Source organism: Panthera leo, chromosome A2 (genome assembly GCF_018350215.1).
Source record: "Panthera leo isolate Ple1 chromosome A2, P.leo_Ple1_pat1.1, whole genome shotgun sequence".
Classification (NCBI taxonomy): Eukaryota; Metazoa; Chordata; class Mammalia; order Carnivora; family Felidae; genus Panthera; species Panthera leo.
Window position 1 is genome coordinate 138,158,618 of NC_056680.1, and position 23,298 is coordinate 138,181,915.

The following is a 23,298-nucleotide window of genomic DNA, read 5'->3' on the forward strand; positions in this document are numbered from 1 at the left end:
TCTATAAGCTCTTACTGATTTATAAAGAAGAAAGCAAAGAAATAAAAACTTAATGACAAGGAAATACAAGTTTCTTTTTGAAGTCCTACTTCATATTAATGCTGATTCTTAAAATTTGAAACATCTGCTGATTTCTACAATTAAGGCGAAATAAACACAGACATTCAACCAAAGTAATTTCACGCTAATTAGGCAGTCCTTTGGGTATTTTGCAGCTAATACCTTTTGGGTATTTTGCAGCTAATAATTTATATTTTCTCAAGAGATTTTTGCTTTGTGTCCATGCGTGAAACTTTAATGCGTTTTAAGGTAATTTCATTTTGTAGGAAGAGAATAGTTCACTTTAAATCATTCCTACTCTCTAAAAAGTGGGATTGATTTTTGTAGGCCAAAATATACAGATTATACTGTCAAGAATCACTTTCAACCTTCTAAAAATGAACTTGGGCTCATTAGAAGCAAGACTGAGGCAATCCTTTTCCTCCAGTGATATAGTTTATGTGAGTAGCTCACTTTTGAGATGATTCGATGGTCTTATGCCATCTGGTGGCCAGTACGGAAGTGTCACTAGATAGGGCACTGAGGGTGTAGTGTAGAAGTAAATTAGAATACATTTTCTTATTCTGAATTCATACTTTTTCATAAATTTGTGGCTTTGAAGAATTGTTCTTTTATTCCCAAAGGAACACCCCATCCTAAATCCTTAATAGACAAAACATAATATTACAGTTTTTACAGTGAATAATCTTGTCTCCCAAGTCATAAAAGTTATACATGCATTATTTAAAGTATATATATTTATATTTTTCTGGATCATTTACATACCATTGCTAGCATAGCATTCATAGGCTAAAACTCCTATTATAAATACTGTATATAAAAGTGAAGTTTCAATTTAGAAGGTCAATTGTTAGTTTTGGGTGCCCTCCTGTGTTCACAAGCAAAACTACAAACTAATAGAGACCAAAGTTTGTTTTTGTTTTTTTTTTTTTTAATCACATTCTGATACTCCTGTTGGGATGTTTTCATTGAGTTTTTGTGGCAGTGACTTAAGTCAACCGCATGGTCTCATTCAGTGGCTTTGTAACTTCAGGTATTTCCCAAAAGCAAAGCTTGGATTCTGTGAGCACATCAATCTTTAGCTTTAGAGACCTTTCTCTCTCTTTTACAAATTTATCTAACCCATGAAGAGATTATATTTATTGCTTTGCTCCATTAGCACAATATCACAAAATTGTATACTTTTTATCTTTGTAATTATTCCAAATTCACATTATGAGTGCATTTCAGAAAATATCAAAATACTCTTTTTGATGGGACTAAATTTTTGGCATGATTCTCAGCATAGACTTGAATTAATTTGAAGAAGTCCCTGAACAATTTTCAAAATACTTTTTTCAGATCAGACAGAACAAATTTTCCTAAAATCAGTTGCTTAATCTATTTAAAATGCCAAAGTGGTATTTTTGTCAGAAGGTCCCAAAAATTCAGAAATGATAGTTTTAGTTGTTCTCCTATGCTTTTCTTGATAGGGAACTTTAAATTATTTCAAGGATTTTGAAACAACAAAATATCTGATAATAGACCATCTTTTATAATTTAAATTCTCCTCCTTCTGAGCTAAACATATCTGTCAGGTACCAAACAAGAGAAATAAAAACATCATGAACTTGAAGTTATCATTTGTTTATTTCTCAAATTGAATTTGTATGCCAAATATATTCCAGATAGGGTTCTAAGCAATATGGAAATAAAAGCTGTGGTTCTTGTGTTTATTATGTACTACAGGAGTTAAGACCTGTTCAGGGAGGAGGCTTGGGGGGGGGGGGGAATAATATAAGAGAACATGCAGTTAAAGCAATAGTAGTGTTAAAACAAAACAGACAATTCAAAATGACACAGATCGCTTCCGCAGAGATCAGAGGGTGCATAACAAGAGGGAACATTTGACCTAGACCTTTTCTGAATGGGAAGGTAGACACAGATAGGGAAAGAAGTATTTCAGATACCCAAGATGGCAGAAACAAAAACTTCACAGTGGAGAAGTGTAACTTTTTACCTTCTGTTGAAATAAAACAGAAATTTTCATAGAGTATGTCTCGTTTGTTAAAATCCTCGAGGCTGACAGTTGTTTCAGTAACTTTTTTTTTTCTCTGAAGTTTGTAGTTCAGAACCAGAAAATGTTCAGGCTGACCCAGAGAATTATACCAGCCTTCTTGTTACGTGGGAGAGACCTCGAGTGGTTTATGATACCATGATTGAGAAGTTTGCAGTTGTGTACCAGCAGTTAGAAGGAGAAGACCAGACCAAGCATGAATTTTTGACAGATGGCTATCAGGACTTGGTAATTATAAGATCAATTGTCTCATGTGTTGATAACACTATAGCTTAATTTTCAAGGTAGGAACTTACAAATGATTATATATTGTTGCTCTAAACTTTGTACGAAACTCTCCAGTGGGGAGGAAGGGAAACAGAAGCAATACTAAATTAGGTCCAGACTCACAGTGAATCATACACTAGGCTCTTACTTGTTTTCAATTACAGGAAGATTACAGCTTTGCCAACAACAACACTATAGAGTAGACACGTAGAGAAGACTTAGAAACTAGAGTTCATCTAGTGTAGCCTCTCTTTAAAAATAAAAGGTCTCGAAGAACAGTTGACTGTGATCTCACAGTTGTGGAAATAATTGGATCTGGAATCTCCGTGCTCTGATACTGCCATGTATCATTTCTCACACCATACTCTTCCGGCACAAGAAAATAGAGTAGGAGACACTGCATCAAAGTTCCAAGTAATAGATGTGAAGTTAATTGTGTCAAGACTTTTTAACACAAGTCAGATCATCTTTAGGAAAAGATCCACTCCCTCCTCCTCCCCACCCATGCACACAAATTAAAGAAAATAAAGTGTGGTATGGTATGGTTGAATCACTACATTATACACCTGAAACTAATACAGCATCATATATTAACTAATTGAAATTAAAATTAAAACTTTTTTAAAAAGTCCAGATTCTTTCTGACCTGGGCATCTCAGTATTAAACTTTGCCTTGGTAGGGAAGGATTGGCCATAGATTGGGGTCTGGTTGAGAAAACCCTATCTGGTTATGGCCTTAGGAAAGCCCCACTGCAAGTCAAAGACACTGGACAATGTATTTGGACAACTGGAGTCCAGCAAGGCCTGGGAACTTGCATTTAAACAAAAACTGTCTTTGTTATCATGGTGTGGAACATCATGTGGGCAAATTGATAAAACATGTAACAACTTTTTAATCCGGGTGTTTAGAACATTGACGCTGTGAACATGGATGTTATATAATTTATGGAAATTTGCCATTTTTCACTTCATAATGATATTAAGAAGATAATTCTATTACTACCTGGCTTATATATTGTTATGATAAAGAGATAAATTGTGTTTTCATTGTGTTTTTTCACATTTTGCTCTTTGCAAATAGTCCATGTTTATTTGTCTAAAATATTAATTTGTAGTTTTGGGTACTCATGAATTTGATGAGTTCTAGTTGAAAATGAAACTTTCTAGAATTAAATTTTTTAAACAACAAAAAAGCCTAGTTTTCCAGTATCTTCATAATTCACAGATATCACAAATCCAACTTAACAACATTGCATAAACTTTTTCTTAGATTAATAAGATATAAATATTTTTCATTGACAGAAGTCTATTATGTTAGTACTCTTATGAGAATAATACATTTGGGAGGCCTGGGGGGTTCAGTCAGTTGAGCCTCCGACTTTGGCTCAGTTCATGATCTCACAGGTGGTGGGTTTGAGCCCCAGGTGGGGTTTTGTACTTCGAGCCAGGAGCCTGCTTCAGAACTTGCACCCCCCCCCCCCCCCGCCACCCTCCTCTGCTTGCACACGCACTCTCTCTTTCTCAAAAATAAATAAACATTTAAGAAAATTTTAAAAAGAGTAATACATTTATGTAATTACTGACATCTTTCTTTTAGGGTGCTATTCTCAATAATTTACTACCCAATATGAGTTATGTGCTTCAAATAGTAGCCATATGCACTAATGGCTTACACGGAAAGTACAGTGACCAGCTTATAGTCGACATGCCTTCTGATGACCCTGGTAAGTGCTCTCCTGATATGCCTTTATATAATCTACATAAGGAAGCTAGTTTACTTACTGGATGCAGTGGTGCTTTCTGTCTGACTTTATATTGTTTTGGTTAAAAGACAAAATGATTTTTTTTTTTTTTTTTACCCGGATCATCCGCCAATTTTGTGAAGCATGGAAACCATTTTCATTCAGCAGATCTGGGACAGGACAATAAGTAAATTTATTCTAAATACTGAATTTTTCTATTTTTAGAAGAAGAATAGCAAAACTGATTGTTATGTCTGTAATGGTCATTGAATGAAAATAGCTATGTGAATATTAAGACTTTTATTTTGATAATGAACAGTTGGTTTCATTTGTGTTTATTTCCTTTTTCAGCCCCCAAAGCATTTTGTAGTAAGTATATACGTGATCCTAGGATCATGTGAGGTACTTTGAAATATCTATACAAAGCATCCAACAGTTTATCTTAGATATTTTTATCCACTTTGTATACTCCTGTGTGAAGTGGGGGAGAGTGCTTTTCTCTTAGCTGATTTGCCAGTACTGTTTCACAAAGTAAAACAAAGATATTGTTTCTAATTGTTTTTGTTTTTGCATGCATCTTCTCTAAGTATTATGGGGAAATCTTTTGATCTAAAATCTTATGAAGTAACTGAATGAAGTACAGATCATAACTTGACAATTTACAAATGCATGTAATTAAAGTCTCTCTTTTGCTAATTTAAGCAGTTTTAAAGTAATAGAATGAAATACATATGTATGTGTACATATGTATATGTGTATACACACAGACATCATGCATATGCATATTTATAAATATATGCAAACGTACATACATAAATGTAATATTCTTTGGTCTTCCCTACCATGAGTCTGCTCACTGATATTTTTATAAATTTTTAATAGAGATGGATGGTAATAAATTACATTAATTATAGCATATTCCAATTTGACATATTGAAGGAAAACTGATGTGTATTGATTAGCCTTTGTGGTCTACATGATACAACAGGGTCTTTAATCCATTATGAGCTTGTTCACTGATTACCTCATAGTTGTTCTCACTAGTTAAACTTTTAAGTTAAAGTGTATATGTCAGAGCATTGAGGATAGATTAGGTATCTTTCTAAAACACAGGCTACAAACTTGCCAAGTTACTTCCCAGATTAAAATGTTGACGGCTAATTAATATTACTACTATTATGATGGCAATATCACTATTTGATATTTCTTATGATCTGCCTCATGGCCTGTGTATAATGTATTGCTTTTATATAGCATTGTTTTTCAAAATGAGGTTATTTTTAAATGGAATGTGAGCTCTAAATGCTATTGAAAGGTGAGTATCAAATTAACTGACCATGGCTTCAGTTATACTATATCATGCACTGACTGCCGTCCCTCTGCAACATTCCCCATATGGATCCACCTAGAAATTCACATCTTTAGCAGGGCATCATTCACCATATTGGCCAGTATCACATGTGAATTGATGAAATGTGGCATAAAAATCTCCTCTAATCCTATTGTGTATTTCAGGATGTGGATTATATTAAATACATTCATTTCGTTTCCTACGTTGGTTTAATTATACTACTCTCATTTCTGCACATAAAACAATTTCCCAGGAGTTTACAAAAAATAATTGCAGTTATTTATGTTACGCCCTTTCTCACTGTATCCACTCTGCCAAGTTTTAAACTTTCTGAATTTTTTTGTTTTTTCTTTTTGAGATGTTTATTGCATAAAGAAAAACAGATCAAATATCTATTTTCTACAGAAGTGGTTTCTGAGTGATCCTTTTAGACTGAGTCTACACTGGCACAAAGTACAACATTCTTGTGTCGTTTGTAGCACTTTCACATTTGTACAAAATAATAAATATTACACTTGGTTTCCATTTATTCAAAGGCTGGGGACACTGTTGAGCTAATGAGATGTTAGTTTGGGCATACCATTTGATCTCCATGGATGTCTCAGTCCCTTAAAGCATTTTGTACAGTAATAATGTTTTAGTAAAAGGTAGTGTTTGATTTGATGTTTCACTATGATATTCCTCTTAAAAGCAAAGGTTAAAAACTTAGATGGCTTATTCCTCAGTTATTCCTACCAAAAGGTCCTTCATCAAAAGCCAATTTACCCAAAGTTTGGAGTCTTCTCATTTTTCATAAAGAAAATATTTGTTCCTTTAGATCTCATTTTTTTTTCTGATCTAAAAGGCTGCCATGGCATTTCAATTCATGTATTTTCAATTTGTTACCAAAATTACATTATTTTAAATACTTCTACAGTCAATACGTCACAGTAAAAGTTTTAAAAAAAGTACTATTTTGAGGTCTAGTGTGATGGTGCCCACAAGAATCTTATGATTTATGTGGCTAATAGAGATGTAAGTGACTCTTGAGTTTGCTGTTTATTTCATGGTTTTTATTAGTACCATTTCATCCTGTTAATTATGTTGTTCATTCCCTTAGTAACATTGTAATGTACCCTAGTGAGTTATATTTTATTATTTTGGATAGGCTTTTTTCTAAACACTGTATTGTTCTTTGCTTTTGTTAAAAAGAAATGAAGGAGGTTATTTATAACTGCCCTCATTCTTTCAATTGTAGATTTCACATATGTTAATCAATATCCATGAAGGAATACTCAGTCTCCCAAATTGTGCCCTTAACTTTAGCTAATCTGATTATTGCTTGTGCATTTTAATTACACTTGCTGTGTACAACAGTATCGCCATAAAATTGGCATCCATGAATATTACTATAAATTGCTATTTTAAAATCCATGCATAAATGCATATTAAGAAACCATTTAAATTTGTTCAGGAAACCATTTTAAGGTTAAACTGAAGTGCGTAGTCTTTGCAAATACTTTATAGAAAATTATATTTATGAAAAAATAATCCATAATTTATGTCATTGTAACTAAAATAATCGTGTCATTTTAAAATCTATAATATACAGTTAGTTATTATACAATTATAGAGGATATTATTTAAGTACATATTTTAGAGCCTTAATAATTATATGTGTTAAATTTACATGTGTGGTGAATTAGATCAACACATTTTTCTGTTGGTGCGTGCTTTTCAGTTATTTAACAATTGTGTTTGTTAAATCACTATACATCTGTCCTTGTTCTGCCTGTACCACCCTATGCTATGGGTGTTACAATAATATTTAAAATCACAGTTTGAAGAGACTGTAGTCTACGTTGCTTTGACTTTTTGCCCTGTGAGACTTGGCTTTCCTTCAAACAATTAAATAAGCCTTGCTTGCCAACCCATGTCAGTGTTGCTTTTTTGTGTTATGGAATATTAATGTGGTACTAACATGCTCTTTTAGAAAATGTGGCATTACATGTGCTCCAAAACAAAACCAGAATGAACTAATAGTTTTTGCTGAGTTGTCACACATACGTGAATTTTATATGTTCACTGACAAAAAAAAAAGAATTAACAGTCTTTGCTGTTAGACGTTTTGTAGGCTTCATGCAGTCTATTTTGAACAAGTGAGTGAGAAGTCTATAAAGCAGTATAGTTGTTTAACTACTTAGTATGTCAGTAATTCCTGAGTCTGATCAGTGGTGACTAAAATATCAGTTATTTGTGAGGAACCAGCAGGCCAAAGGGTACCGAGTGTGCAATCTTGTGCCGACCACCAGAGCTACACTTTGGGTGCTGTGAACTCTCAGACTCAGAAGTATGGCCTCAGAATCTCCGGGTAGATAGAAAATTTGTGAAATTATTTTACTTCAAAATTGTCCTGAAGAGGCTCAGCAGGAGAGCTCTGGATTGAATGGGGAAAGGCATATTGAATTGCTCCTGGGCAACCACAGAATTTTAGTTAATTCAAATAATCTAATAAGAAACCAAAGTGAAGATCCTTCAAAGAGGATTAATACTTACAGATATGAAGACACCAAGACTTGGGGTATTCACCCAGGAGAGTGCCATGAAGCAAAGAGGGACCAAAGGACCGCTTGGACCCATACATTTTGCCTCTAGGCTCCAAAGCGGGCCAGAAGACGTCTTATCTCTTACTTCAGTAAACAGCAAAGCCAGTTTCAGTAGAACTCACTGATGCTCTTTGAGGGAAAAGTAGTGGGTAAAATCACATATTTTAACTTAATAGGAACCATATAGTTAATTTATGCTGCAGTAAATGGATAAAAATAAATTAAATGCAATAATAGGGAAATCAGTCCTCAATATGATAATTATATATACCCTATGCCAGCCTTGACAGTCAATAAGAAAATTACTTTTGCTTATTAAAAGTATCAAGTTAGGTAAAGTTAGACCATGTTTTTGTTTGTTCCCTTGTTTGTTTTTAATTTTAAAATATTTCCTTAAGCACGTTGAAGAGAATGGATTATCACTGAGTTTTTTTCCCATAGCCTCTTAACAGAGAAAAATCTACAGTATAATATATGTATCACTAACAAATATTTGTTATAACTTGCCCTTATTAACATTAAAATATTTTAAAAGTATGTGAAAATGTATGACTCCATTTAAAAGCATTTCAATAAAGGGGCGCCTAGGTGGTTCAGTCGGTTGGGCATCTCACTTCGGCTCAGGTCGTGATCTTGTGGTTCGTGAGTTTGAGCCCCATGTCGGGCTCTGTGCTGACAGCTTAGAGCCTGGAGCCTGCTTCAGATTCTGTGTCTCCCTCTCTCTCTGCCCCTCTCCGCTCATGCTCTATCACTCTCTTTCAAAAATAAGTAAACATTAAAAAATAAATAAAAGCATTTCAACAAATTATGTATTGTCTCACATGCTGAATTTGAAGGTTTTTATGTGCATGAACTTCTCTAACTGTAGTTTATAGAAAATCATGTTGAAATTTCTTAATTGTCTTTTACAGTTTAGTTGCATCTCATCTTTCAACTCACATGTATTTGTTTCCTTGGAGGTTATAGAGATACAAATGTTTCAGACTATTTGAAATCACTTTAATTTGAAAATGTGAAGAATAAAGAACATGAAAAACAAAACATAGAAAATGGAGAACATTAATGATCCAAATAAAGGTTTCCAAGCTCTTTCACGGTCAGTTTCAACAAGAAAAAAAAAATAATCGAATGTTAAAATTTAATTCAGGGCTAAATTAACATTGTTCAGGGTAAGTAACTTTGAGATAGCTAAGTAGTCAAGAGTATTAATTTTATCTAAGTTCACTTGAGAGCGTGACTTCACTTCTAAATTTGTCCTGAATTCTCCTCTAAATGGAATCCACACACAGGACCACATTTTATGGCTTTACATTTCTTAGTATCTGGGAGTTTTCTGTTAAAAGTAGATTCAGTAAAATCTATCATAATACAGGCCTGGATTTGATAAACATTTCATGTTAGTTCAGTTTTGCCTTTGAAAACTTTATAGAGTATGCATTTCTTCTGAGGATACCTAGAGGTATAAAACAGAACATAAGCAGCATTGGGGTAGTAAAGAGCATGAATTTTGGAGATGGAGTGAGAGTCGATGAAATAACAGGACTAAGAGAAGGAATCCTGCAGTAACGCTTAGTTAAACCCAAGTCCTACGTGGCACAGGTGAAGCATGAGGAACAGTGCTTCTGCAGGTGGCCCCTTGGTAATTTGACATTGGGCTAGATTCCTTGTTGGAGAGAGGGACCCAGCTCCTAATCTTTCCTCACATTACTGATAGAGTTTGTTTTAGGATTGAGACATCCATGTACTGGAAATAAACGGATTTTGGTCATTGGGAACAGCAGACTTGACTGACCCTGGCCAGATCTTTGCGGGAGCACAGCTAAGTTTCCCTGGCGAGAAGGAACCAGATCCCTCTGGTCAGTCCTTCCTGTGGCCAGCCAGGTTGGACCTGCTGGAAGGTACTGTCTGTTTGGTGCAGCACCCTGTGTACATATAAGCATCAGCCCAAATTCACAGTGTAGAAAAAATCATTGGGCCCTCCACCAGAAGAGGAACTGAAAGAATAAGTAGCTGAATAAGAAAATAAATCCTGTCAATTCTCCTCCTAATCCCTGGCATTTCCCCAATTATCATCTATGCTGATGAAAAACTATTTGGGTTTTTTATACTCAGCCTGCCCCCCTTTCCCTTCTTAGCTTCAATCACATGTAGAGGGGAGAGGGGAGGGGAAGGGAGTTGGATTAGAGGATAGAAATGAGGTTTTTGAATGCAGTTTCATATAGGCTTATGTTGTGGTGTGTTACGTAGTGTTCAGAAGTGTTGAAACACAAATCTTTAATTTTTATTTTTGGAAATTCTGTATTTTGAAAGCTAACAAGTCTTTTTTTTTCTCCCCCTTCCCTCTTTCCATCCAAAGGTAAATCCACACAGCTGAAATAATCGAATAAACATTTTAATAATTTTGTTTCTAATTTTGTAGAGCTGGACCTCTTCCCTGAATTAATTGGAACTGAAGAAATAGTCAAGGTATTATAGCTATTTTTATATTAAAATGTTTTAAAATTAAAAAGCCTTTTTTGAATTGTTGGTTAGGTTTCAGATGTTACTTTAATCAAAGTTCATGTTGCATTATTCGTCGTAGGGTTAGTTGTTGAGCTTTATAGATAGTGATATAATCGACGTACATGATTCTTTCATCAAGAGTTGGACGTCACTTTGATAGTATAATAAAAGTAACAGATGGAAAAGGGTTGGTGATAATGAAAAAAATTAACGTTAAAGATCATTATAGCTATAAACTATAGCTATAAATCAGAATTTTCTTCAGTGTTCAAGTTTTTCTAAAAGATTAAAACAACATTTAACCAATTCTTAGTATTTCTACAGTTGATTTATAATTAACCAGTGGTTGACAGATTGATAACAAATATGAGCCAAAACATAAGTTGTATGTATTCTTTCCCCCATTTAGTCTGAATATTTGTGTTTGGATTAGTCATATGATAAGTGTCTATTGCTAGTATAATGTCCTGTAAGTAAATAGGTATTTGAGAATATTTATAGGGGCACCTAGGTGGCTCAGTTGGCTAGGCATTCGACTTCAGCTCAAGTTATGATCTCACCATTCATGGGTTTGAGCCCCTCATGGGCCTCTGTGCTGACAGCTCAGAACCTGGAGTCTGCTCCGGATTCTGTGTCCCACACTCTCTGCCCCTTCCCCACTTGTGTGCTCTCTCTCTCTCTCTCTCTCTCTCTCAAAAATGAATAAACATTTAAAAAGAGAATATTTATAAATTCTAACATTGTCTTAATTTCTAAAATAAAGAAATAATGACTGATGTATCTTCTGTTTCATCCTAAGCCCAAATATACTGGTCACCTTAACTGAGATTATATGTTAAATCCAGATGCTATTCCTAATGTAGTACAAATGTATGCATATGCACATATGTGTGTATAAGATCATAGAGTGTAATAACTATTATCTGGCAATAAATACTAATTAGATTGTTTTCACATGTATAATTATCTCAATAGTTTATGTATCTTATGGCAGTTCTGTCTTGCAAAGGATTATTTTAGCAAAGTGAGCAGTCCACCTTTGAAAGAGTTCACAAAATTCTGCCAAGGATATTTGTGTGTGGGTGGGTGTGCATGTGTGCCCATGCGCATGTGCACGTGGATAGGCATATACCTAGAAGTGATCACTGGGTGGCAGACTGCCAGCTTCTCATTGTATTTTCACATGGCAGAGAGCAGAGCAGAAGAAACAAGCTCTCTCATGACTCTTCCTGTCAGGGCACCAAGCCCATTCATGAAGCCTCCGTGCTTATGACCTCATCGAGTCCCTGATACCTCCCAAAGTCCCCACTTCTTAATATCATCACTTCAAGCGGTAGGATTTCAATATAGGAACGGGGCGTGGGGGAGGGCACAAACACTTAGCCCATAACACTACCCACTACCATTGATTCCTGCGGGAATGAATGATGGAGGTTGGCAAAACAGATACATGGAATGTATCTGTAATGGCTTTTATTTATTTTTTTTAAATTTTTTTTTAATGTTTATTTATTTTTGAGACAGAGAGAGAAAGAGCATGAACAGGGGAGGGTCAGAGAGAGAGGGAGACACAGAATCTGAAACAGGCTCCAGGCTCTGAGCTGTCAGCACAGAGCCCGATGCGGGGCTCGAACTCACGGACTGCGAAATCATGACCTGAGCCGAAGTCGGCCACTTAACCGACCGAGCCACCCAGGCGCCCCTGTAATGGCTTTTAAAACTGAATGTGGAAGTGAATAGTTTAGGGGATGTTTCTCAGATTGTTCTCAAATAAAAATGCATTACTTTGAAGGACAAAGTATCTCCAGGGTGATCAAGGCCTTTATAGTAAAAGTTTTTTTAATGGAAGCTGTGAAGGATAACAGGTGAGACACAGATCAAAACCATAGTGGAAGAAAGAGTCACAATAACTTCATAAAAAATGATAGGAAGCAGTATACATTAAAATATTTGTGGTTTCAGGTATGTACAAAGTAATCATAGAGCAGGAATGATCTGTTCTTGAGGTGTTGACATGAGATCATATGCCTTCTAGAGATCTACAAGGTTTGGTTAGGTGGGATTAATGAATGGTGCATTATTTTCATCACATTCTGAGAGTTATCTGAGCATGGTTTGGTTTTTTTTTTTCAAGTTTATTTATTTATTTTGAGATAGAGAGCACAAGTGGAGGAAGGGCAGAGAGAGAGAGAGAGAAATCTGGACGTGGTTTAAGATTCACATTCTTTCTACTGATATCAGTCAATTTCTTACCAATCTGTACATTTTTTCTTCTTTTTAGGGACATGACTTTAAAAGAGCTAATAAATGAGGGGCACCTGGGTGGCTCAGTCGGTTAAGTGTCTGACTTTGGCTCAGGTCACGATCTCGTGGTTTGTGAGTTCGAGCCCCGTGTCCGGTTCTGTGCTGACAGCTCGGAGCCTGGAGCTGCTTCGGATACTGTGTCTCCCTCTCTCTCTGCCCCTCCCCCACTCCCGCTCTGTCTCTCTGTCTCTCTGTCTCTCTCTCCTCAAAATAAATAAACATTTAAAAAAAATTAATAAATAAAAATAAAAAAGTAAAAGATCTAATAAATGATAATGCTAGCAAACTGAGAAAAGTCATATTCTATGTGAACTAAAAATACCATGTCTTGATAGCTTTGGCAATTTAGTTTTCTAAGCATATGGTCTGATGTATTATAAAATGCAGAGTTACAAAAGAAGAAAAAAACAGAAAACCTGGGTCTTGATTGACCTCTCTTCAGACCGCTCCTGAGCCATTTCAGTGACTGAGTGTTCCCAAAAGACTGGGTCACCTGAATGATGTTTCTAAGGAAAACACAGAATCAAATAACTAGTACTAGAAGTATACTTGGACAGTTTGTCTTTAGAATGTCTCCTGTGTCTTGAGTGAAAAATATTTAAAACAAAATGAAAAACCCAAACTTCTCCTAGTCCTAAATCTTCCTCTTATGATGGCTTAAAAATTGTGATTTTTTTCTGAATATATACAATGAAATATTCTGAATCTGAAACTAATTAGATCTTTGAAATAAATTGTTTCATTTCCTATTGTAAGAAGCTAATTGCTCTTTAGCTTGTTGCCAGATGAACTGAACAGAGAAACATAAAACAAAATAAATACGATATTAAATAACACTGTAAATAAATACATTATAGTACGCCTTTCTTTCAAAGCTGTGGTATCTATTAATTTAATTACTTCCACAGCATTAAAATAAAGGCAGCCATAAATAAGGTGTTTTCATTAAGTTTAATTAGTGTCCCTAGAATGTGGATGATAAAGGCTATAGGATAGAGGCATGGCCTCTGTGAGATGGTGCTTTATGAGGAGACGTTCCCAAGATCCCACAAGTGAAGATTAACAGCAGCATAAGATATTGTTAAGAATTCATTTTTTTATTTCCTTATGTTTCATTAACTCTTATTTGCTTTTCAAAGGAGGAAGAAGAGGGAAAAGACACTGAAGAAGACACTGTTGTGAATCCTGGTAGAGACAGTGCCACAAACCAAATAAGGAGAAAGGAACCCCGGATTCCTACGACAACAAACTACAATCGTGTAGGGACTAAATACAATGAGGCCAAGACTAACCGTTCCCCAACAAGAGGAAGTGAGTTCTCTGGGAAGGGTGATATCCCCAACACATCTTTAGATTCCACGTCCCAACCAGTCACTGGATTAGCCCCGCAAAAACATTTTTCTTTGACTTCACAGACTGTGACTAAAATGCCACCTCACACCCTGGAAGGCGCTTCAGCCTCTTTAAATGACAGCTCTAAAACGATTCTCAGATTTCTGCAGATGAACTTGACTGGGACTGTGGAATCTTTAAATACAGTTTCTATAACAGAATCCCAAGAGGTGTCTACTGATATCAGTGAGGAAGAGAGTTTATTGACAAGCTTCAAGTTCGACACCGGAGCTGACGATTCTTCAGGCTCCAGTCCGGCAACTTCTGCTATGCCATTCATCTCTGAGAAAATATCCCATGGGTTTGTGTTTTCTTCAGAAAACCCAGAGACAATCACATATCGTGTCCTTCTACCAGAATCTACAAGAAATGCTTCAGAAGATTCAGTCTCGTCAGGTTCGGAAGAATCTCTAAAGGATCCTTCCATTGATGGAAATGTGTGGTTTGCTAGCACTCCAGATGTGATAACACAGCCCGATGTTGGATCAGGTAGAGAGAGCTTTCTCCAGACTAATTACGCCAAGATACACATTGATGAATCTGAGAAGACAGCTGAGTCCTCGTCTCCAGGCCCCCTCGTGTCACAGGGTCCCCCAGGCACAGATCTGGAGATGCCACCTTATTCTACCTTTGCCTACTTCCCGACTGAGGTAACGCCTCATGCTTTTACTCCATCCTCTGGACAACAGGATTCGGTCCCCACCGTCAACATGGTACACTCGCAGACAACTCAACCAGTATACAATGGTGAGACACCTCTTCAACCTTTCTACAGTAGTGAAGTCTTTCCTCTAGTCACCCCTTTGTTGCTTGACAATCAGATCCTCAACACTACCCCTGCTGCTTCAAGTAGTGATTCGGCCTTGCATGCTACGCCTGTATTTCCTGGTGTCGATGTGTCATTTGAATCCATCCTGTCTTCCTATGATGGTGCACCTTTGCTTCCATTTTCCTCTGCTTCCTTCAGTAGTGAATCGTTTCGCCATCTGTATACAGTTTCTCAAATCCTTCCACAAGTTACGTCAGCTGTTGAGAGTGATAAGCTGTCCCTGCATGCTTCTCTGCCAGTGGCTGGGGGTGATGTGCTGTTAGAGCCCAGCCTTGCTCAATATTCTGATGTGATGTTGCATCAGACCACTGCTCATGCTGCTTCAGAGACATTGGGATTTGGTGGTAGTGAATCTGGTGTCCTTTATAAAACGCATATGTTTTCTCAAGTTGAACCGCCCAGCAGCGATGTCATGATGCATGCACGTTCTTCAGGGCCTGAACCTTCCTATGCCTTATCTAATAATGAGGGCTCCCAACACTTCTTCACTGTTCCTTACAGTTCCGCAGTACCTGTGCATGGTTCTGTTGGTGTATCGCATCAGGCTTCCTTATTTAGCAGCCCTAGCCACATTCCAGTGCCTGAGTCTTCGTTCATAACCCCAACCGCGTCATTGCTGCTGCCGCCTCATGGCCTCTCTGGGGATGGGGAGTGGTCTGGAGCCTCCTCTGATAGTGAATTTCTTTTACCTGACACAGATGGTCTGACAGCCCTTAACATTTCTTCACCTGTTTCTGTAGCTGAATTTACATATACGGCATCTGTGTTTGGTGATGATAATAAGCCGCTTTCTAAAAGTGACATACTGTATGGAAATGAGACTGAACTGCAGATTTCCTCATTCAGTGAGATGGTTTACCATTCTGAAAGCACAGTCATGCCCGGCCTGTATGATGAGATAAATAAGTCAAACGTATCTTTACAAGAATCCCCCGTTTCCTTTTCTAGCACAGAGGGCATACTTCCAGGGTCTCTTGCTCATCCCGCCACTGAGGTTTTTGATCAGGAGATTAGTCACGTGCCAGAGAATAACTTTTCAGTTCAGCCTACACGTGCTGTATCTCAAGCATTTGGTGACACCTCGCTTAAACCCGTGCGTAGGGCGAGCTCAGAGCCAGCCTCCTCTGACCCCGCTTCTAGTGAAATGTTACCTCCTTCAACTCAGCTCTTATTATATGAGCCCTCCGCTTCTTTTAATACTGAAATGTTGCTGCAACCTTCCTTTCAGGCTTCTGATGTTGACACATTGCTTAAAACTGCTCTTCCACCTGTGCCTAGTGATCCACTATTGGTTGAAACCCCCAAGGTTGAGCAGATTAGTTCTACGGTATTGCATCTCATGGCCTCAAATTCTGCCTCAAGGGAAAACATGCTGCACTCTACATCTGCACGAGTTGTTGATGTATCGCCTACTTCTAATGTGCATGCTGCTTCGCTTCAAGGGTTAACCATTTCTTACGCAAGTGAGAAATACTCTGAACCAGTTTTGCTTAAGAGCGAAAGTTCCCAGCAAGCGGTGCCTTCGTTGTACAGTAATGATGAGTTGTTCCAAACTACCAATTTGGAGGTTAGCCATGCCTTTCCCCCGAAAGGAAGGCATGCGTTTGCTACTCCTGTTTTATCAATCGATGTACCACCAAATACACTTACAGATAAGCCTCTGTATTCTGATGAAGTTTTCACCTCCACCAAGGGGTCTCTCACTGATGAGGTGTTTGCTGGTATTCCAGCAGTTTCTGACACACTTGTAACTGCTGATCGTTCTGTTCCTTTAGGAAATGCGTACGTTTCCATTACAGCTGTTTCTCCCAACAAAGATGGTTCTGTAACCACAACCGAGTTCCTGTTTCCTTCTAAAACAACTTCCGAGCTCATTCAGAGTGCCAGATCTGATGGTGATTTAGTGGGTGGTGGTGACGATGGTGATCTTGATGATTATGATGATGATTATGATGACAGAGATAGAGATGGCTTATCCATAAATAAGTGTATGGCATGCTCCTCCTATAGAGAATCAGAGGAAAAGGTAATGAATGATTCAGACACCCAAGACAACAATCTTGTGGATCAGACTAATCCAACCTCATATCCACTATCTGAAAACTCTAAAGAAGAAAATAAAGTCACAGGTGTAATATCAGACAGTCAGACCGATACGGACAGAAGTCCTGATAAATCACCACCAACAAATGTGCTACCCCCAAACCCCAGTGATGGAAGACAGGAAAATGACATTCAGACCGGTAATGCCCTGCTTCCTTTCACCCCAGAATCTGAAGCATGGGTACTTGTTGCAGGTGATGAAGAGAGTGGATCAGGGCAAGCTGTCTCAGATAACCTTAATGATAACGAGACTTCCACAGATTTCAGTTTTCCAGACGTTAACGAAAGAGATGTTGATGGGGTCCTGGAAGCAGCCGACTCAGAAATAACTCCTGGATCCCCACGGTCCTCAACCCCGACTGTGACTAGCAGGCACTCAGAAGTGTTCAACATTTCAGAGGCAGGTTAGTTATGGATCCAAGAGATAGACAGAGGTGTGGTGGTTTTCTTCCTCAAAAAATAGAAAAATCGTGAAAAGAGAAAGTTGGTAAAGTGGCACATCGTTTTATTTCTTAATCAAGACATTCAACAAATCCATTCACGGTTTTTAAAGTATGATTTTACTCATTATTTCAAATGAATATTCGACATGTTTTGGTTAGTGGATGGATAAAATGGTTTTTATTGTCAACTTTTCATGTTCTGCGAGATGCCAGTTACATGCGGGAGCACTTAAGTGTGCGTAATGCGTTTTTAGTATACTGCCTTTTAAATGATAGATGGGAGTGTGTTGTTTTTAGATAGTTTTCATTTTTATATTCACTTATGTTCTAAAATAAGTTGTAAACTAATTTCATTGAATTATAAAATGAATTATTAAACTCCGATAGTAGTATGATTACAAAACACCTCTCTGACCCACCCGATGGAAAAGATATGGTAATTTGCACATCCACGTCAGCCTGGAACTTTAAACTTTAAAAAAAAAGTTCTCTTTCTGAGTTTTGAGAGTTAATGGTAAGATTTTCTTTAAAGAACGTTTTCATTTTTTAAAATTGCCTCTGTTTGATTACCTAAATGTTGCCTAAAGAGGGCAGTGTGAACTAACAACATGCATTCTACTTTGTACTCGCGGTTATACAGCCCTTTCTAAGAAGTTAAATAACGGTCATTAATATGCATAGTATGTATAGGTATTGTATGACAAGATGTAAAACACTAGACCATTTTCTGTAGAAATGCATTTCATTTGTTAATGTATTTTATGCAAATTAGTTTAGAAGCCAGATGTTTCTTAGAGCAGATTACTTGCAACATATATAATACAGATGTTTGCTTTAAATGCCAGTGGGGAGAAAAAGGGAAATTGAAAACCATTAAGCATATGAAATACTAGATAATTTCATGGAATTGATCATAAGAATTTTATAACTTGCTCTTATTAAATTTTAAGGCATTTTTTAAATTAACAACAAAAATATTGAAATCTTAATGTAATTAGTCAAAAGATAGATCAAGGTAGCATCTTGCAATCTTATTGCATAAAAGCGGATATTTATAAGCCAGATCATAGATACCAGTCTCATTAGCATATTTTTTTCTCTTTGTCATTTCCATCTCTTGAATTAGTTGTATTTTTCCTTCAGTGCAGCAGCAATTAAAAGTTTGTGCATTTTGATAGAAGTTTTTCTACATTCTGACTTGATACCTATTTAACATTGCATTCCAGTTTAAACACTTACACTCTGCTATGTGAGAATGAATAATGAATCCGTAGGTCACTATATTCATTAGTGTTGCCATATATATGAATTGTTATCTGGCTTCAATTATAGTACGTGGGGTTTTTAAAAAAATTTTTATTAGATTTAAAGACATATGAGGAGTTCATCCTTTTTATTTTATCTTACTAGACATTGATATCGTCAGTATGTTCTTACTAAGTTATGCTATCAGGGAGAAACTATATATATTGCAAAATGCCAAACCCAGAATTATTGACTGAAACTTAGCAATTTCTTTTCAATGTGCTAATTTGATTAATTATTAAGTGTATGTTCTCCCACTGATGAGGACAAAACAGTAGAAATATACCTTCCAATATCATCAGGTAACACAATTAATGGAGTGAGATCAAACAAGATTAGGGGAAAATTCTTGCCTGTTTTAAAAACTGCATCTGTAAAAAATCATATGTACTCTGTCTTATAAAATAGTTGAATATGCCTCTTTATCAAATGCATACAGACTAATTTTGAAACTTATTATTTTATTATGTACTTCTAGAATGTAGAGTATTTTATAAACATGTTCCCTAAAACAATAGAGGTAAGGCCAATATTAGTATCTGCAATTTGTGAATGCATAAACTGAGACCCAGAGATACTAAAGTACGTGATCAAGGTCACATAGGGAGTTAACACAGACTGACACTGCAAACGTGTTATTGGTGTCTGTCTCTTAGAGACTATGCTTTCATAATTGAGGACAATGAGATATATATAATGCTTAATTTGTAATACCAAAATTATACTGTTTTATTCTAAAAATGTATTTGAAAGTATTCATCTTATCTTTGCTTACTAATCAAGTAGATTCTTGTCTTATTTAGGTAGCTCATATACACTACTGAACCATGTCAAAATAGATATTTTAGCCTCAACTAATGAATATAAAGATCAATACAACTAGCTCCTCATTATAGTATGTAAAAGAACCAGTTGATTGTACTTTCTTTTTTTATATAATTTTTTTTTAATTTGGGTATATTTTATTCCTTCTTTATTTTTTAAAATAATCTCTACACCCAACTTGGGGCTCAAACTCATGACCCTAAGATCAAAAGTTGCATACTCTACCAATAGTGCCACAATTTCATGTGGTACCTCATCTTGTATAAAATACCTAGATTTCATAATATGTAGTTAGCATGGATTTATCACTCTGACTCCTCAATGAAAGGGTTTATTTTAAAATCAGACCTCCCAGAGAACTTATGAGTAAAGTCTATATTACAAGATTATATGTGTGTGCATATATGTATACAATGTGTGATATATATGGTAATTTGTTACATATTTTATGTGTTCTATATCTTACATATATATCACATGTATGATCAGACATATCTCATATATATGTATGCACATACATATCCACAAATGAAAATGCATGTGTCTACACACACATACATACATATATACACCTATATACAAATTTCTATAAAGATTTGTGGTCATTGAAGACCTGTGTGATTATATAAGCACACTTTGTGTATAAATTAATGTACATTATTGGTCTCAAACTTTAATATGGATCAAAATCACCTGGAAGATTTGTTAAAACACAGGTGGCTGGGCCTTGTCCACAGAGTTTCTGATTCAGCAGATTTGTGATGGTTGGCATGGGGCGCAAAATTCGCATTTCTAACAAATTCCAGGTGATGCCAATGCCAGTATTCTGGGAATCACATTTCAAGAATGACTGACATTGATAAAGATATGAACCACTATTTGTAATTTCTAGGTACCAGGGGCTTTTCTAAGTGGATTATTTCATTGTTCAGGCACAAATTTTCCATTTAGATAATAATAGTTATAATAGAAAAAATGTGAAGACAATTATGTATTAAAACAAGATGGTTTCCTAAATTTTATAAGGAAACTCAGTGCATTCACCCTCAGATTATTTAGGCTTCGAGATGAGCCTCGTTGCAATGTGTAATGACCAGAACAAATGAGTAAAGCCTGGGCTTCTCTCAACAAGAATATAAACTACAGCTCAGGGATCAATGGATTTGCAATATTTCCACTTTTTATTCAGTTTTGTGATTTTTAGTCATCCCTTTGCATTCTACTCTTTTCAGGCAAATCATTCAGAATTATAAGAAAAAATGTCTAAGGAAATATGAGTATCATTTGTCAATTGATACATTTCTCATACGAGTGGGTTAAATTTTTGACCCTTTGTGTATCATCTTTCAGAAGGAAGCTACTGTTTTAAACCTTAAGTCCTCTGCCATTAGCTCTACCTCAGTGCTGTGTTCATGAATTTGTTACTCTCAAATTTATTTGTAAATCTTTAAATCAATTCCTTTTGTTCCCCTTATCGCTAAAGTAAGATAGTTGGTATAAAAGAACCTAATGTGCCAGCTATGTAGAAAGCAATGTAGACTCTCGTGGGGAACTTAAATGTTCTACTTAAAGAGCTCTTCCAGAACTTCTGCAGGCGGACGCGATGAGGGCTTTTACTTTGCAACAGTGTCAGTATGTCACCATGGCAGAGCAGTTCTGATGTGCCCTTGTCGTGCTTCCCCTCTGCACACACCTCAGTGTAGAAGGGAAGCATTGTGACTGGCCACTGATACACTGAAGTTCTGAAACTCTTTTGAACAACTTGGAAGGTTAGCTCCAGTTGCAATGATTTTGAAAGTGCTAGAATACTAATGCACCCAACTGGTCACAGATATAGTCATTTTCCATCTTTTGAAATTAACCCAAGAACAGACTTTAAGCTTTTCCGTAATTTACACTTGCATATTTGAAAAGAATTTCTTCAACCTATGTACTCCTTCAGTTCCCATGCAATATTATTTTTCTTTCCTTTTTTTTTTTTTTAAGTTCATTTATCTATTTTGAGAGCGTGAGTGTGTGCAAGCAGGGGAGGGGCCGAGAGAGAGGGAGAGAGAGAATCCCAAGCAGGCTCCACATGATCAGTATGGTGCCCAGTGCGGGGCTCAGACTCACAAGATCAAAACCTGAGCTGAAACCAAGATCAGATGATTAACTCACTGAGCCACCCAGGCACCCTGTATTTTTTTTTTTTTTTGATAGAGAAAAATAGTTGATAAGAAAGGCATTCAAAGTAACACTTCAAAAGCAACCTATATTTACAGTGTAAATAGTTTTCTGGGTGAATGGCTATCCTAATGTAAGAAGGTTTTCCTAAGATTCTCTCTTTATGAAATTATTAATTGCTCCTAGCTATTTATTTAATTGCAGGATTAGAAACCTTGTATTCAGATTAAGTTTGGAAACTCAAGATTATATATGGTACAGTAAGTAGCATTGTTTTTCCTGGCTATTTTATTTAAAAACTTATTTTAATACTTCTTTTATTTTCTTATTTTAATACTTCTATTTCCCTTTTAACAAGCTTTTCAAGGCAGTATTATGCTCACTTCCTGCCACAGCACCCGTCCCTAGGTGCTCATCTCTGTTGGGACATTCTAAGTTCTTCAGCCTTACTTTTTAAGCTTTGTTTTACTCAAATTGGCTTATAATCATAGACATTCTTTGTATCATAGATTTGAAATTTTAAAGGAAAATAACAACAATGAAGGTTGCAAATACTCAGTTGAAAAATGTTGTGCCTTTTCCTTAAGCTTAAATATCAACTCTCTCGATTTTCTCTGACTACAGAGGCCAGTAATAGTAGCCATGAATCTCGTATTGGTCTAGCTGAGGGGTTGGAATCCGAGAAGAAGGCAGTTATACCCCTCGTGATCGTGTCAGCCCTGACTTTTATCTGTCTAGTGGTTCTTGTGGGTATTCTCATCTACTGGAGGTAAGTTGAATGCTTGTTTTAGAAATGTATTTCATAGAGCTCAGATTTTGCCTGTGTTTTTGTTTTGTTTTGTTTTACCTGAAAGTTCTTCAAAGCATATTCACATTCTTTTTCCTTGAGAGCTACCGTTAATTTATCCAGGTAACAATGAATTAGGTGAATTTGTAAATCCAAAGACAATAATATAATACTTGATTGTTTTTCATACACCAGTGAAACAATTAAAGGGTAAAATGAGGAACCCTGGCTTAGTTAATATTTAATACAGTATTTTGACAGTTGTACTTTCATAGTAATCTAATTAACCTTCAAATGTTATCATAGCACTTAACATAAATCTAAGCTTCTCAGCTTAAATGCTCCAGCTGTTACAATTTCAAAAGTTATTATTTAGAAAAAACATAGTTTTTGCTATAGTAAAAACATGGTTTGTTTATAATTGTGAATTTTGTACAAGATGCACATCAGCTGCATGCTAATAGCAAAAACCGATAGCCCCATACACAAGAGTGAAAATCAAGCAATTAAAATATTAATATAATTAGAAAATAAAGTTGACTATATTAAGATGCATAGAATTCTAAAGTTAATTATAGCTTGCC

At 36.1% G+C, this 23,298-nt stretch overlaps 1 protein-coding gene across 4 annotated transcripts in view; it reads left to right on the forward strand.

Annotated features, from left to right (window-relative positions):
* Positions 1-23,298, forward strand: part of PTPRZ1 (protein tyrosine phosphatase receptor type Z1) — a 184,135-nt gene that overhangs the window by 120,506 nt on the left and 40,331 nt on the right. For 2 of the 4 annotated variants that reach the window (XM_042923142.1, XM_042923149.1), the window contains exons 9-13: positions 2,160-2,344; positions 3,981-4,107; positions 10,481-10,527; positions 14,007-17,595; positions 22,552-22,696. In XM_042923142.1, coding sequence (XP_042779076.1) covers positions 2,160-2,344; positions 3,981-4,107; positions 10,481-10,527; positions 14,007-17,595; positions 22,552-22,696 — 4,093 coding nt within the window. The remainder of the gene's footprint in view (positions 1-2,159; positions 2,345-3,980; positions 4,108-10,480; positions 10,528-14,006; positions 17,596-22,551; positions 22,697-23,298) is intronic. The other 2 variants (XM_042923159.1, XM_042923165.1) reach the window with 1 other exon arrangement.